The sequence below is a fragment of the Salvia hispanica genome, unplaced genomic scaffold (genome assembly GCF_023119035.1).
Source record: "Salvia hispanica cultivar TCC Black 2014 unplaced genomic scaffold, UniMelb_Shisp_WGS_1.0 HiC_scaffold_169, whole genome shotgun sequence".
Taxonomy (NCBI): Eukaryota; Viridiplantae; Streptophyta; class Magnoliopsida; order Lamiales; family Lamiaceae; genus Salvia; species Salvia hispanica.
In genome coordinates, this window is record NW_025951881.1 from 247,375 (window position 1) to 265,170 (window position 17,796).

A 17,796-nucleotide genomic window follows, 5' to 3' on the forward strand; every position below is an offset into this window, starting at 1 on the left:
CTTTTGGTGTCAATGCTCTACAAGAATGATCGAATTATGAGAAAATAAAATTTAAAAAAACACTAGCTAGCTTCTTCAAAAAACCTAGTCTGATATTCTAAAATTATTGTTGCCAAAAATAATTTCCATACCATTTATATGAGATATACAAAACCTAAACAATGGCTGATAGAAACATTACTATTGTTTCCTCTCAAATGACTTTTTTATCTTCATCAACTAGAAATGCATAGTATTCGGGCCAATATCCCATGGTTTCTAAACTGAGTTGGGAGTTGTAAATATGAATTTAACCAATTAGAATTCGACATGCAAATTTGTAATTACGACTTCTATTTGGCACATGAAATTAGTGAAGTTGCAACTTGCAAAATGCAAAATGCAAATCAAAGTTGAAGACTGCACTGTACCAAGTGGCAAGTGAAGTTTGAAACTTGCAAATCTAAGTTGAAGACTGAATCTTGGTCCAGTTTCAATGGTGACAGACATATACATCAAATTGAAGTGATGTTTATTCACCATCCTTCTTTAACATTTCCACTAATTAAAATATACAGGATAGATCTCATAAAAAAATTTAATACTCTTCGTAATATTCTTTTGAGTTGTTGATCGTTGAGATACTCTGATTTTATTCGAGCTATAACTATTATTTCAAGCTTTGGTCGAGTTGTGTCTTTTTCTCCTTTCTTCCCCGCTTCTTTAACCCTCCCCTAGTCGCGATTCACCGTGTTTTATATTCTTAGAAAATGCGGGCGTGACATGTTTATTCACTATCCTTCTTTAACATTTCCACTAATTAAAATATAAAGGATAGATCTCATAAAAAAATTTAATACTCTTCATAAAAACACAACAACAGTGTCACATTTTTTTTTGTTATACATCGTTTTAGATCCCACTTTATTTATCGTTAAATAGAAATAAGCAACATTTCGAATTTGATTATTACCATGAAATTAGAATAAACAAAATCATTCAAAGACAAAACATCTTAGACTAGGTGAGACTAGGGTTGCCAGCTACATCACATGACACTTACCAACTTTAATCTACCAAGCCACTATCTCAACACTTTATTTTCTTTTTTTACCTTTAATTTCTTTTTATGTCTTACTTTGTTAAAAAAGTTGATAAAAAAGTATACAAAAAATTCTCCATAATTCACTTATTTAGTGCCATATTGATCTGTATTTGTGGTTAATCTATTTCATGCAATCCTTATCTAAAAATCAATTTATTTAGCAAAAATTGTCACCCTTTGGTGTAAACCTATAACAATTAAGGAAAAGATTCGCAAGTTGAAAGAGATATTAGGCAAATGCTGTCTAGTTTATTCATGATAGAAATGATTCTTATTTAGAGTACCCACATTTGATTGAGATGAGAAGATAAGATGTGTGTCCCATCTAAGATAATATCATCCAAATATTGGAGGATATGTGGTAAAGATCCCTCCTTTTATGCTTATCTACCCAACGCTGATCTACATGTTTGTACTTTGATGAGATGAAATTAATGAGTTCAACAACTACTATTATATTACATAGTTTAAGTGTTGATTTTCTAATGGTTGAGATTGCAGTTCTTCCACTAGGGTTAATGGTACCTTTCGGATAAGCCTATTACATTATTTAATTTTGAAAATAATGGAACTTTGTGTACTATACAACAAATTTTACTACCGTAATACATCCATTAAAAAAATATGTTCTTCTACTATAATATAATTTGAAGGCCTAAATTATTCAAATCGATAAATATTGACGTGGTGTGTAGTCATAGACCGATGCAAACATGTATTTTTGGTTAATTTTAGCGAAAGGATTATATGACAAAAACGATGTTATATCATGCCAAAATACATGCTAGCATCCGATCCGACCATACATGTAACATTCCAAGCCTAAAGTTAATAGTTTTGATATTTTAAAAATAGTTTAGACCTACAATTAATTGACATTTTTGATAATTTAGGATTTTAGGATTTAAATGGATACACATCCGATGTATACACATGTCTTGGAGGCCATAAAAATTTCAAAACATAAAGTTATCCGAATGGGACTTGAGCCAAACGGGCCACTCTCAGCTAAGCCCAACAAGCCTATTCTTTATTTAGAAGTTAAAGAAGGTAGATGGGCCTAACTGGCCCAAATAATACTAACAGTCTAATATTTAAAAAAAAAACACAAAAACACTTAAATTCAGCCTTTGATGTTGTCATGGGCCCTACCGTCAACTCCCTCCGTCCGTGAAATGTGTTCCACATTTGACTCGATATGAATTTTAAGTGAAATGTAGGTCCTACATTTACACATAAGTGTTAGTTTTATAATAGAATGTGAGTGTAATGAATTAGTGGAAAGTGGAGTTCATTTACTAAAAATGGAAAAAAAACAAAGTGGACAACATTCCGCGGATAACCGAAATGGTAAAAATGGACAACATTTCACAGACGGAATGAGTATTTATCTATGCCCCAATCTTTCAATGTTTAGATTTACTTTTGTTTTTCGTCCATCATAACATTTATGCCTTCCAATGGAGATTAACGACTTTTTTAACTATTCAATCCACGAGTTCCGCTTCTTATATACACGATTATATTCACTGGCGGACCTACACTTAATTGGGGAGGGGCTTTAGCCCCTAATGAATTCATTTTTTTAAAATTATTTTCTACTATAAAGTTCTAAAATTTATACTATACACTTTATTATATAAAAGCCCCTATTAATAATCTAAGTTACCTACAAATTTATTTTTAAGGTAAACTTTGAGAATTTAACCACTACTCCTATGCATTTTTGTGTCCGCCACTGATTATATTGATCTATTGCCATCAATAATACACTATACAATTTAAAAACAAGTGGAGATTGTACTAGATATGATAACTTACTTAGCATTGCCAAATCCAAACACAAGATAAGCACCCTCTCCCATCCATCAACCATTCATTATTCATATACATACTCGCAAAATCCATTATTTTCACATAGTCCTCCCTAATCATGATAAAATCTTCAACTTCTCCAAGGAATCAAACGACAGAGGCAATAGCACCTTCCACAAGATCGAACCTAAACCAAATCTCATTGACTCTGTCCTTGAACTCGAACGGCGAATTATACTGCGCCACGATGTAGTGCGAGGCGCTGTCCCCTGCATGGCTCCTCTCGATGGCGTCCGCCCACACAGTCCCAGCTAAAGATGCGTACAGCGCGGCGGCTTCGACCCCGACGTCCGCGTCCTGGACGAAGCCGCTGAACTGGCGGACGGCGACGTAGGTGAGCCCCCATTTCTGGAGCCAGAGGGTTTCGCTGGATGGTGCGGTAGGCTGGTTGGCTTTGGGGACGAAGAAGCTGACGACGAAGGAGGAGGCGCAGAAAGGCCCGTCGCTGGGTTTGACCTCGATGATCACCGGAGCCGTCATTTCTATCTTCTCGTGGTTGCTGTTCTTGCCTTGGATGTAGTCGAATAGCCTATGCATCAAGTAGAAAATATTGGTTCAAAGGGATAAAGATTAATCATCAAACTAAACTAACACTCATTGATTTTATTTATTTATTTTTATTTTTTTTGGTATCTAACGCAGGGAGAGCCTAAAAACAAAACTACACTGCCTAATACAAGAAACGCCTATTCTATCATGCAACAGCCTATAAATGAACTCCTAATATATTTCATATGGCAAATTGCAGTAGAAATGAAGTTTGGTCAAATTCTAACGGGCACGCAATTTTAAAATCAATCAGACTAACTATGAAGTTTGGAGCACCTAATATGGTACAAGACACAAAATTATAGTAAACGATATTGTCTATTCATAAACATCACCAATATATTACACTTATGCGACCGTATTTTTTAATTGTAAATAACTTCAAATTAAATTATTTTCCTGACTGATTTTTTTTATTGCGAAGACAACCAGAATTAGACCAAAATAAACTAAATTTCCATTAATTAAATATTTTTCATTAGACAATATCTCAATTAACATTATAGGAATAATGATTGAATCTATTTATCAATTTTATCTCCAACTTGTAATAAGTACATGTGGTGTGATCAAATACTAACTAAGTTACTGTAATAACTAATAACTAATATCAATTTTGTATATAAAAAATATCAATACAAAGATATAAATTTATCAATGTTCTTGTGTTGATAAACTTATATTTTTGCGTTGATATTTAAATTTACATGTTGTATTGATATAAACACAGAATTGAAAGTTATTAGTTATTACGGTAAATTAGTTAGCACGCTAGCGCAACCCGTATCCGTTATACTCCAAATATCATAATTTACCAAATAATTTAATCAACTATTAAAAGATAATTTACATATTATTTAGTGAAATTCAAATAATAAAAATTAAAAAACTCACTGGTAAAAGGCAACACTGCCGGCATGAACCAAGGAGATATCTTCGATAGGTTGAGTGGAAATCCACATGCTGGAATTATAACGCCGGATTTCGAAGCCTTCCCCGCTTCCGACGACGTCGTAGCTTGGGCACTCGATGCGCTCGCATTGCGCCGGGACCGCTCCTACCCCGCCGCCGGCGACGGATCCGAATAGAAACGCACTCACAAGAAAGCACAACTTGAAAACAACCCCCATCTTTAGCTCCTTCAATTCGATTTCTGGAATTTGTGCAGTGAAAATCTCAATCGATTTATTTGGATTTTGGGATTTTGGCGAGGTTTTTTTCGCTGGTGTGAATGCTGCCACGTGTACTGTGAAGGACTATCGGAAAAACTGGTGGCCCAAATTATATCAAGTTTTATTCTGAATTTAAGATAATGTTTTTTAGCTTATTATTGAAATTATGGGAGAGGGTAAATTGAGCCAACCCAACCAATTGGGTCTAGATTCAGCCCGAGAAAGCAATTGGGCCGGGCCTTCCTATAAACACACTGTAATTTTTTTTTTTTTATCTATCGTATATACTACATCCGTCCCATTAAATATGCAACATTTGAGAATCAATAAGAGAGAATAAAGTAAGAGAGATGAAAAAGTAAAGATAAAGATGTTTCTATTTTTAGGAAATGTTTCATTTTTAATGGGGCAGATGGAGTATATTGAAAGAAAATAGCAAGATGCATAGTAGTGAAGAAAGTAGTTTGCATTTTATGCTCAAAATAGCCTAGGACTGTTTCATACAATTAATACGTTCTGAACAACTTCACATATATATACTACTAACAAGAACAATCTAGAACCCTTCTATAATCTATAATCTAGCTTATAATCCCATGCTAATCAAAACAGAATAGCAATTAGTTCTTCTTCACTACTCCTTGCACAACCACGTCTCTCCATGTCCTTTGGTGGTCCTGCTTTGTACTACCAGCAACATTGTCTCTTAGCTCCATTCCAGTGTGTTTGATATCAATTAATTCTCGTGCACTCGGTGGTCCAGCCTGACTACGAGAGCTTTATGTAGAACTTCATACAAGTCAGCTTCATCTTTGCCATGAGACTTCACTTGATCATGTTTTCCAACATATATAACTAACGAATATAAAGTGAGTATAATTATTTTTTTGTTATCTATTCATATATATAATTAATTTCTTTAATTATTGGTTAGAATCACGAGAATTTGTATAGAGTGAGAATAATTTTAGTGAATTGTTAAAAAAATGGGACGATTCCGATTGGAACTTATAAAAAAGTTGGATTCAAATGTGCATCACTTTAAAAGTAAGTATTGTAATTGAAATATTAGATGATGATTTGATCTGGAATATATTAATCCAAAACCAAAATTCAAAAATGAAATGCATGCATGCAGTGAAAAAATTGGAGCAAAGAAATTGCATTTATAAAATTCAAAGTCTTTATTTGTTTGAGACTCCAAAGTCGAAAGAATTGTATAGTGAGGAGTAACAAACCGATATCAAAAGGAAATAGGAGTATTACATTTATTAATCCTTATTTATTCAATCTTTGAGGTTGTGATGATGTTTGAAGATAGATTTCGATTCTCCGACCACCGGAGCTTGAGAAGAAGTGGGATGTGAGCCTTTGGATTTCACCACTTCGCTTGTCTTGTGAATTTCTTCCTCGACGTGCAAGTCCTCGTCGATGGTCAGCACCACCGTCTGCGTCCCGTGCGGTCCCGGCACGATGTCTTCGTGGACGCGCACGTGTTCCTCGATTTTCACGTTGTCGGTTTCTCGGACGATCGTCTTCTTCCTCTTCTTTACGAGGCAGAAGAGGGCGGCTGCCACGAATGCAAGAAAGAACACTCCACCGATGGAAAGAAACACCACGATGACTACGGTGGAATTGTCAGCCGGCGGCGGCGGCGGAAGTGGCGGCGAAATGGGATGCGGCGGTGGCGGAGAGAAGGAGTGAGGCGGTGGTGGCGAGATGGGATGTGGTGGCGGCGGCGGAAGTGGAGGGCTTGGAGTGTGGTGTGGCGGCGGTGGGGGTGTTGGGAGTGGGGATTTGGGTGGTGGCGGCGGAAGTGGGAGTTTTGGTGGTGGAGGAGGGTTTGGAGCGTGGCGCGGCGGCGGTGGTGGTGGAAGTTTGGGAGGGGATGGAGGGTGGTGTGGCGGCGGGGGAAGAGGGAACGGAGGAGCAAAATGTGGTGGGAAATATGGGAAGAATTGGGCGTTTAGGGGTTGGGCCATGGGGATGTTGAAACTAGTTAATTATGAGGATTTGTTTGTGATGAGATGTGATTGATTGTATGTATTTGTAGTTGTGGAAATGGGTGTTGTGACTTTGTGAGGGAGTTGTTGTTTATGCTTAGGCTTCTAAGTTTTCTCTAACTTGGCTCGGAGGCTACGTAGCTTGTGCATTCAAATTCACTCCTACATTCTAAATTCACAATTGCATGTTAGTATGATCCACATATGACCATATTATGGATTTAAAATTATTACTACCTCTGTCCCACAATAAGAGTTCACTTTTGTCATTTTAGTCCGTCTCGCAATAAGTGTTCGCTTTTATTTTACTATAAATGGTAAGTAAGTCTCACATTTGAACTAACTCATTTCACTCACATTCATTATAAAGCTAAGAGCATCTCCAAGGGAAGAGGTAAATGGAGAGGTAAACTAATATAACTACCATATTTACCTTTTTTTTTATGAAAAATCATTCTCCAAGGGGAGAGGTAGTTGAGAAGGTATCATACTTTTTCCTATTTTGAAGAGGTATCTTTACTTCCCCATCAATGGAGAGGTAAAATCTTATCACTACCATATTTGCCTTCTTTTCATGAAAAACTCTTCTCCAAGGGGAAAGGTATTTGAGAATGTATCACACTTTATGTTTTTTTAATGCATTTTGTACTATTATTTTATATTTAAAAATCATTTACCTTTTTATATACCCTTTCCCTTTGGAGTATGTTTCTTTTTGAAAGGTTATATTTCACTTTTTTAGGAGGTATATAGATGATATACCTTTTCTATATACCTTCTCCACTTGGAGAGGCTCTAATAAATGAAAGTAAGACTCTTACTTCATTAACTTTTCAATTCACTTTTCTTAAAATTTCTTAAAACACGTGTCGAGTCAAATGTGGACTCTATTGTGGGACGAAGGTAGTATTTACTAACATTTGGGAATCTTGAACCATATAAGTGATCATATATTCTTTATCTATATATGCAATAGACAATAGGAGTAGTGACAAAATCACAGACTTATATTATGTGAAACAAAACTCACTCCATGCGAGTTTCAACCTGATATCAACCACAGGTGTAAAATTTCAAGACTTTATTGTCAACACAATATCAACACGCAATATCGGCAATATCATTGATCATTGACTGCCGTTGAAATTGTTGGCGTTTTCTACTGTTGATGTTTTGTGATCTGTTGGCGTTTTGATGAATTAGGATCATAGTTTTCTAATTGTCTGATATTTAGAGTTTTTAGATTGATCCTTTTAGCTTAGACAATATGTCCCAAATATATACTAATACAATAGTACTGCCTCCGTCCCCCAAATTTGACACATTTGACCCGGCACGAGTTTTAAGAAATGTAATGGAAAGTGAGTTGAAAAAAATAAGTGGAATGTGGGTCCTACTTTTATATATTAGTTTTATAATAAAATGTGAGTGGAAATGAGTTAATAAAACATGAGTTAGTGGAATATGAGGTCCACTACCAAAAATGGTAAAAGTGAAATGAGACAAATTATGTGGGACGGACCGAAATGGAAAACTGGGACGGATGGAGTATTTAGTAATTACTAAAATTAGTAATAAGACAAAATAGAAAAAAAAGGCTAACCTATATATCTCGAAATACCCATTTTAATTCATAAGGAAATATATCGCTGCCCAATCTTTTATGATCTTTAAAATTTGGCCCAAACTCAGAATCTACTCCTTGGTCATGCTGGCCAATTTAAGCTCCTACGTTGCGGCCCAATTCGTCGTCGAGGCCCTTCCCGTGAGTCCTCACTCCATGCCTAAAACGCAGATATGGTAATATCTTTTTATCAAATAAAATAATGTAAAAGCACGTTCAACAACCAGGGAATCATGTATTTAATGTATCGACGTGCTGATGATAATATTCTTAATTATGTGTGGCAGATTTCCTATTTTTAATATTGGATTAAATCAGGCATGTTGGAGTAATCTATATCCTCTTGTGGTCTAGAACGTGGCTGTGCCTGGACATTTGTGTTTAAAATTATCAAATTGTGGTGATATATTTATCTTTAAATTATCCATAGTAGTACATATTTATCTTGAAATTATCAAATTGTGGTGACATATTTGTAGAGCGTAATAGCACACACTACCAAAAAAAGAGAATAGTCCTCTATCTGAGATTAAATTAGTTTTATTTTACTGTATTTATTATTTTTCAGTTTCTTAGACTTAAATTGCCGGCATTTAGTCTCTTAATATGTTACTCCCTCCGTCCCGCTTTAGCAGTTCCATTGACTTTTCTGACATTTTTTTATAAAAATGATAAAAATAGCTAAAATGAAGAAATGATAAAGTAAGAGAGACAATAATGTAGATAACACTCTTCTCTATATTATTCTCTCTCTTAATTTACCATTTCCCATCTTTAATTATTTTTTATCATTTTTATAAAAATAGGACAGAAAAGTCAATGAAATTGTTAAAGTGGGACAGAGAGAGTATTTAATTTGCTCAAAAAAAATCATCTTCTGACATTTGTGAATTTTTGAAACTTTGTGGGGCAAAACTTACTTAAATTTACAAACAAATAATCCTTAATTTAACTATGTAATTATTTTATTAAACGTTCTAGTGAAAAAAATATCACATTCATATATGGTGATTTATTACTTTTTGAGTAGTGAAGTATTAATAGATAAAAGACGTACTAGCTCAAATAAAAAGTTTATTGATTTAAAAGAAGATCTTAACTAATCTATCTTTGCTCGATTAATATATTTGTGGTAGGCCCACCTTTCATAAATGAATTCTTTCTTTAAATTCAACTACCACGTTAGAATTTGCTAGTTTTGAAGTAGGACAGATAATACCATCTTTTTATTTTTGACTTATACAAAATTAAGTGCACCAAATTGAGCTCTTTAGCTTCAATTAGTCTAATGCATACAACGGTAATTATTAGAAGACAGCCTGGCAAGAGCTCAATTAATGTTTGATTATCTGGTCAAATTGTCGTGAATCACGTGTTACAACTTCGAATGCATTTCTTGTTCGTGTAATGAAGTGTTTAATCTTCATATGAAGGCTGTTAAAGGATATCTGTATTTTGCAGATGACATAGGATGTCTATTGGGAAAAATGTAAGACTGAGGGAAATTATGAAGAAAACTGATGCAATTATGAAGAAATTCGATATGCATTAATAACTACAATTATGATGGCTACGTCGTAAAAGTAATAATAAGATGAAAAAGACTTGTACATTAATCATAGCTTCGAGGGCAAAATGGTCATCAGAACTATTTCATATAGGATATAATTTTACATTGTGTAGATCTCTGAAACGTGAATTTTCTTACTTAGGAAATATAAAAAGTGCAAACCTCATTTTAAAAAAATAATTATGAAATTCACTCTTATATTTAAATAATTGACGGATCAAACGGTAGTGTGGGGGCTGAAAATTTAATCCGCTGGTTTCGGTATTCCCGATCCAATCCCAATATCCGATGGGTTTTGGTACCCGAAACCCAAAATTATGGGTTGGTACGGGTTTGGGTAGTTAATGTTAGGATTCTTCGGGTTTAGGGTACCCGAATAATATCCCATTAAACCCGATTAATTATGATTAATTATGTATTTGTGATAAATATTTTGGGTTATAAAGTTCTTAGTTTACTATTTGGATTATGTTTGCTTGCTTTGACATTATTTAGATTATGTTTGGTTGCTTTGACATTTTATTGTTCTATTATCTCGACTATAATACTTCTTTACATTCTGTTTGGCTCATTGCGATTATTTATGTTCTTACTTGTTATCTTTTGAAAATATATAGTTAGTTAGTTATGCTTTCTCCATTTTATTTACATGTTCATTTAATGTCTTAAAAAATTATTTTAATCTCTTTTATGTTTCAATTTATACCAAATAAAAAATTATTTTAAAATTAAGTAGTGTCTATTTGTCTAATGACTATTTTATATAATATAGAATTATAATCAATGAATAGTATAAGTATTGTGCTATTTTTAATAATATCTATTCTCATCACAATTTAATTTATATAAAAGAATAAATTTTAAATATAATAATTCAGTTTATGGACCGATTAGTTAGGTTTGATCCGCATCGGGTATTAGGGATCTCGAATTCACATACGGATCGAGTATTGAGTATGACATTTTTGAGTTTCGGTTTGGACATGGATACTCGAATTTACACCCCTATGTGGGGATGATCATAAAAATACCCCCATTAGTATAACATAAATACAAAAAAAGTTTAACTAAAAACACTATTTGTATCTGTATAAAGCGCGGGTGCTAAAATATTTAATTTAAATATGTATTTATCTATTTTTGTTAATTTGTGTAAGTGGAAAGATGAAGTTGACGCTGTTCAATTGAGAAAAAGTGAGCCAACTAATAATTTTGACTATATATGTTCCATTTAAGTGATTTCACACTATTAGTAGAATGAGTTTGGATAAAACTCCTCGTTGTAAGATATGGCTAGATTTTCGGACATGTGATAGCAAATCCCAAGTCTCGCTATTATACTTATTTATGGGATTTTTAACCCAAACAAAATAAAACATATTCATTAGTAGTACAATATTTTTTTTATAACAAATGGTCCCGGGGATGGCATATTCGTCGTTGGATCCAAATCAGTATCCTATCTCCAAATTCCCTTTTTTAAATTTTTTTAAAAAAACTCTTCCGCTCTATAAGAATTGAGCGCTTCTTCTAAGATCTTGATTAAAAAATCGCTAGTGAGTTAAGTAAATGGAGAATAAAGTGAAAATGAAAAAGGGAGAGATGAAGAGAGGAAAAGATGAGAGAGAAAGAGGGGTTTAAAACGCTATTGACTTTTACTAAAATCAAACGACTCTATTACTATGAACGTACTAAAACGATAAAACGACTCTATTACTACTAACCCGAGACTTAATTGAAAGGTCGTATTCAGTGGCTATCAATAGATCTACCTAAAGCAAATTGGCCGAAGCTTAATCAGATGCAAAGTAGGTTAAAATTATAAAACTTATTGTACAATAATCTATTTCATATTAGTACTATGTATCAAACTTAAAATTCGAAAATATTTAGCTCTTTGATTATTAGTCCTTAGAAAGTTACAACTACGGACAATAGTCTACAACGGTTAGAGAAAAAAACAGCCTTGCAAAAGAGTAATTTAGTGTAGATTAGCTGGTCAAGAATATCATTTATGAGTATCAAAAACGATGCTATAGGGCTGAATTAAATATTGTAAGATTAGTTGGATTTAGATCTACAATGACTAAATTATTACATATTGTGTGAATGATGGGAGAATTAATTAATAAAACAAAGAGTAGCTAATATTTGCTATATATACACATGCATCGGCAGCAACCAAATCACCAATTCACCAAACCATGGCTTCCTCCAATCCTCATTCACGGCGCGCCCCACCATCCCCACCACCCGCATTCCGCCATCCCAGCTCGCCGCCACCAAACGCTCTGTCGTCTCATGCAGCGGTGGCGGCGTTGACCGAGGAACATGCTCCTCGGCCTCGGCGGCCTGTACGGCGCCACCAGCCTCGTCCCGCCGAAGGCCGAGGCGAGCCCCATCCTCCCTCCCGACCTCAGCACGTGCGACCCGAAGGCGCGTGGACTACCAAGGGCACTGAGGTAGTCGTTCGACGTCAACCGCTGCCCGCCCTACACCGACGTCCGACCGACTACAAGCTCCCAGGGTCACCAAGCCCCGGGTCAGGGCCGGCCGCGCACCGGATCAACAAGGAGTACTTGGCCAAGTACGAGCTCGCCATCAAGAGGATGAGGGACCTCGACGTGACCGATCCGGACGACCCCCGGGGCTTCACCCAGCAAGCCAACATCCACTGCGCTACTGCAACGGCCCCTACGACCAGATCGGCTTCCCGGCCTCGATCTCCAGGTACCATAAGCCCCTAGTAAACTTAATTTTAGTATTTTTAAACTATAGCCTTTACTAATTTTATTTTCAGCGTCCGCCCATGTGACCAGGTCTAAACTTATTTTTTCTTTAACAAAATTTTCAAATTTATCCTAAATTTATACTAATTTCATTTTTCAGGTCCGCCTGGACCGGTGCACAACTCGTGGATATTCTTCGCCTTCCACAGGTGGTACCTCTACTTCTACGAGAGGATCATGGGCGAACTCATCGGGGACCCCACCTTCGCCCTGCCCTACTGGAACTGGGACAACCCCAGGGGAATGCAGATTCCCCGGCTTTCGACAACGAAAAATCTCCACTTTATGACATCAACCGCGACCCGACGATCGCCCCGGCCCTGGTCACGCTGACCATGACCAACCCGCCCGTGACCGACCCTGTCCAGATCATCGCCAACAACCTGACGCAGATGTACAAGGAGATGATCGGCGACGTGGAGTCCGCCATCGACTTCATGGGCGACCCCTACAGCGCCGGGACGCCCCCGCCCGCGCCAGCGGGGGATCGTCCGAGGGCGGGTCCCACGCCGGCGTCCACGTCTGGACCGGAAACCCCAACAACAGCAACCGGAACTTCTACTCGGCCGGGCGGGACCCGATCTTCTACTCCCACCACGCCAACGTCGACAGAATGTGGACTATCTGGAAAGACATCCCGGCGAACTACTCCAAGGACATCAACGAGGCCGATTTCAAGGACGCGGCCTTCATGTTCTACGACGAGAAGAAGAACCTGGTCCGCGTCAAGGTGGCCGACTGCCTGGACTACAGGAAAATGGGGTACAAGTATGAGCACAGCGACACTCCATGGATGGCCTACCGGCCGGCCCAGAGGGCCGTCCCGGTGGACATCAAGAAGCTGAGCAAGAATGCGAAGAGGCCAGACAGACTCTTCCCTCTCAGGCTGAACAAGACTGTGAGGATTCTGGTGCCTAAGCCGACCAAGGGCGCGGCCGATGAAGTGCTTGTGCTTGAGAAGATTGTCGCGGACAGCACCAAGCTCATCCGGTTTGATGTGTTCGTCAACGATGAGGACGACAAGCCGCAGGAGCTTGATAGAGCTGAGTATTTGGGAGGATTCACTCAAGTGCCGCACAGGGCGAGGGCGCAGGAGAGCGCGAGCGATCTCAGGTTGAACTTGAAGGAGCTCTACGAGAATATTAACATTGGCGATGATGATTCCATCGTCGTCACCATTGTACCGCACATTAACGGGGACGAAGTCACCATTGGTGGCATCAAGATCATCCCACGCGTTGCGGCTTGATTCGTCGATTTCTCCTTTGGAGTTCGTTGCTCTGTTTTCGAGTTGTTTGAATAAGACTTGTGTGTTTCAATAAAAATGTTTCCAATTTCGTGATCCTTTGTATCTTCTTCGAGATATGAAATGGATTAATGAAACATTTCTTTTAATCATAATGCCAAGTATTCTTGTTTCTTCTCATTTCTTGTTAATTCCTTAGTTTGTAGTAGCAACTTTCTTTTACACAGAGACTATAAACAAAGAAATTGGGAATTCAAGTCACATGTGTGATGATAAAAAAGATGCATTCCAATTCCAAAATAATGTATTGGGTGGAGTACTATTTTACTCTCTAAACACTTTTTAACCAAAAAGAGCTTTAGTAATAATGATCAACGACTTTATTGTATTTTAGGTAATATTTTAGGGTTGAATGATTGAAATACTTATTTAATTTAGCTAAAATCTTTGAGTGGTTTAATGACATGACCGTGAGGTGGAGCTAGAACGTTAAACATGTTTCGAAAAAAATATTGAAATGTCCCGACCACCTTTCGGTAAAGACGTAAAGTTCCTCCATCATGTGATTTATTTATTTAACTTGCAATACTAGATTTATAGTACATTAACTTGAAATATATTTAGCCATTTACAACTTGTGATAAAAATCCTTGAAAACACATGTATACGATCCCAAATTGATAATTGTCCACATAGAATAAATTGCAACTTTATGCTACATTGATCAAAGTGAATAATATTAATGGAATTGAAATGCATCTAATATGTAAACTAGGAGTACCAAACAATTAATGTTATAAGAAGCGCAAATATTTGCGTTGAAAATTTAGAAAAATTACATGCAAAGAAAACATTCTTAATCAAGGACAAATATATTACTCCTAACTTATATCTTAATGTTATACTACTATTTTTTAGATGCTTTAATTTACGTCCCTTAATTCGAAGCTTAGGCGATTATTTAGAAAAACACTTAATTCTTGGGGATATATAGTTTAATAATTTCAATATTTCAGAGTCTACTGAATAGATTTGTTTAGACTTTTGACACCAAATCATCTTCCCTTTCCATTTTTTTGATTTTTGAGAGCAAACCAAAAATAGTTAAACGGTTAGATATAAGCAATGGAGAAAAAAATAATGGGACATTCAAATATCATATTAATTCAAAGTATCATACTCCACAAAATGGAGTATAAATACAGTTGGATAAAACAAATGTTTCCACAGAAACTGGAAACATTTTTTATTGGAAACAAATAGCAAAAGGCTTATTCAGCCACGGAAAAACAATGTTGAGATGGAAATGATGAGTTAAGCAACGCGAGGGACGATCTTGACACTACCAATGGTGACAGCCGAGCCGTTGATGATGGGAACAATGGTGACGACAACGGACTTATCATCGGCGATGTTGATGTTCTCGTAGAGCTCCCTCAAGTTCAAGCGGAGGTTGCCGGTGCTCTGCTTGGCCTTCACCCTGTGCGGCAGCTGCGTGAACGACCCGGCATACTCGGCCCTGTCGACCTCCCCGGGCTTGTCGTCCTCGTCGTTGATGAACACATCAAACTTGACCAACTTGGAGTTGTTGGTGACGATGTTCTCGATGACCAGCGTCTCGTCTGCCTTGCCCGTGGCCGGCTTGGGCACGATAACCCTAACAGTGCTGTTGAGAGTGAGAGGGAAGAGCTTCTTCACCGTCTGCGCCTTTTTGGAGAGGCTCTGGACGTCGGCCGGGACCAACTTCTGCTGTGGCCTGTAGTTCATCCATGGGGTGTTGCTGGCTTCGTACTCGTATCCCATTTTCCTGTGGTCCAGGGCGTCGGCCACCGTGACGCGGACGAGGTTCTTGTTCTCGTCGTAGAACATGAAGGCAGATTTCAGGAAATCCGGATCCGTTATTTCCTTGGGGTAGCCCGCTGGGATGTCCTTCCAGAGAGCCCACATTCTGTCGACGTTGGCGTGGTGGCAGTAGAAGAGCGGGTCCCGGCCCGCGGAGTAGAAGTTGCCCATATCCTCGCTGTACTCGTTGTTGGGGTCTCCAACCCACACGTGGATGGCGGTGTGGAGCCTCGCTCAGAGGTTCCCCGAGGGGAAGCCGTGTGGGGCTTCCCGTCTCTGTAGGCCTGCCCCATGAAGTCGATGGCGGAGGCGGGGGTGCCTATCATTTCATTGTACATGAGGGTGAGGTTGTTGTTGACGATCTGGATGGGGTCGGTGACAGTGCTGCCCAGGGTGAGGTTGACCACGGGGCTGGGGCCGCCGGGGATGTGATTCTGGTCGCGGTTCGCGTCGTAGGCAGGGGTGCCCGGGACGGAGAACATCTCGGGCATGAACATGCCGCGAGGGTTGTCCCAGTTCCAGTAGGGAATGGCGAAGGTGGGGTCGTCGATGAGGCTTCCGAGGATCCTCTCGAAGAAGTAGAGATACCTGTTAGCAATTAATCAAACATAAACAAAATTAATTTAATAATATTTCCGTTGTAAAGAGAGAACTGAAATCACTGTATAAGTCTGTCAGTCAGTCAGTACCATCTGTGGAAGGGGAAGAAGAGCCAGGAGTTGTGGACTTGGAGATCGATGCCAGGGTGGTCGGGCTGGTCGTAGGGGCCGTTGCAGTAGGCGCAGTGGATGTTGGCTTGCTGGGTGAAGCCGCGGGGGTCGTCCGGGTCGGTGATGTCGAGCTCCCTCATCCTCTTAATGGCTAGCTGGTACTTGGCAATGTATTCGGGCTTCAGGGTCCCGCGGTTGGCCGCTGGCCTCACCCGGGCGTGGTGAACGAGGGGAGCTTGTAGTCGGACTGGACGTCGGTGAAGGGCGGGCAGCAGTCGACGTCGAGGCTAACTGTCTGCCCGTCCTTAGTGGTGGTGGCGCCGGTGGCATCGCACTGGCTTAGGTCGGGAGGCAGGATGGGGTCCGCATTGGCTTTGCGGCCCGAGATGAGGTTGCTAGCGCCGTAGAGGCCGCCGAGACCTAGCAGCATGTTGCGGCGGTCAACACCGCCGCCGCCGCTGCTGCTGTTGCAGGAGACGTGAAGCGGTGGCTCCGCCTTGCATTGGGGGTGGAGAGGAGGGAGGGCTTGGAGAGGGAGGAATTGCGGGGGTGGGAGTGGTGGCGAGCACCGTGAAGGAAGATTGAAGAGAAGCCATGGTTTGGTGGTTTCTATTGCTGGGGATGCATGGCTTTATATAGGGACTGCTTCTATGCATGCATGTTTTTTTAATAATTTAATTTCTACTAATTGCTTGATTTGAACTTTTGAACTAGTTCTAGATAATTAATTATACGTATATATGATGGATGTAGCAACGAAATAAATAACTACATAAACCATGTGCCTTTTGTCAACCTAACCAGTGCCCTGTGGCTTGTATAGCTTATCTTATTATTTTACTAAATAAACCAGTTCTTAGAAGTCATTATTAATACTAGTACAACTAAGATTTGAATTTTTTGTTCATTGCAAAAGGTCCACACGTGATTTTTTTTTCTGAAGAACTAAAAGTGTAATTATTATGAAAATAATACTTCCTCCGTCTCATAAACAATAGATCACAATTTCCATTTTGGCCGTCCACAAAAAATTGATCACGTTATTTATGGTAAGTTTTCAACAAAGAATAACCCTACACATCATTCTACTAACACTACTTTCTTTATTTTTTCTTTTCTCTCTTATTTTTTTCCTTTCTCTCCTACGTTAACAATTCTACATTAAAACTCGTCCATCACAAAGTGATCTATTATTTATGGACGGAGAGAATATAAATGTAAAGTAAGTTGTTAACTTATTTATTACTATTTCATAATTACATCAATATTGTGCCTTTAAATCCAATATACAACATAAAATTGGAAATTTGTAAGGAGTTATAGGAGCATCCA

The 17,796-nt window shown here is 38.4% G+C and overlaps 2 protein-coding genes and 2 pseudogenes across 2 annotated transcripts; 1 reads left to right on the forward strand and 3 right to left on the reverse strand.

The window, feature by feature from the left end:
- Nucleotides 1-2,888: 2,888 nt before the first annotated feature.
- Nucleotides 2,889-4,741, reverse strand: LOC125198587 (heme-binding protein 2-like). Its single transcript, XM_048096905.1, has 2 exons — nt 4,403-4,741; nt 2,889-3,488 (listed from the first exon to the last, which is right to left on the reverse strand). Exons 1-2 carry the CDS (start codon nt 4,636-4,638, stop codon nt 3,047-3,049), a joined length of 678 nt encoding a protein of 225 aa, XP_047952862.1. The 5' UTR covers nt 4,639-4,741; the 3' UTR covers nt 2,889-3,046.
- Nucleotides 4,742-5,826: 1,085 nt separating this feature from the next.
- On the reverse strand, nt 5,827-6,680 carry LOC125198630 (protein TRACHEARY ELEMENT DIFFERENTIATION-RELATED 7A-like). The gene has a single exon (XM_048096953.1). The coding sequence runs from the start codon at nt 6,660-6,662 to the stop codon at nt 5,967-5,969; it is 696 nt and encodes a 231-aa protein (XP_047952910.1). The 5' UTR covers nt 6,663-6,680; the 3' UTR covers nt 5,827-5,966.
- A 4,610-nt stretch (nt 6,681-11,290) lies between these two features.
- Nucleotides 11,291-14,092, forward strand: LOC125198615 (annotated as a pseudogene).
- A 946-nt stretch (nt 14,093-15,038) lies between these two features.
- LOC125198598 lies at nt 15,039-17,060 on the reverse strand (annotated as a pseudogene).
- Nucleotides 17,061-17,796: the final 736 nt, after the last annotated feature.

Coding starts and splice junctions, on each gene's coding strand:
- LOC125198587 (XM_048096905.1), bottom strand. CDS start 4,638: ATGGGGGTTGTTTTCAAGTTGTGCTTTCTTGTGAGTGCGTTTCTATTC. Junction 3,489..4,402: donor GGCAGTGTTGCCTTTTACCA/GTGAGTTTTTTA, acceptor CTTGATGCATAG/GCTATTCGACTACATCCAAG.
- LOC125198630 (XM_048096953.1), bottom strand. CDS start 6,662: ATGGCCCAACCCCTAAACGCCCAATTCTTCCCATATTTCCCACCACAT.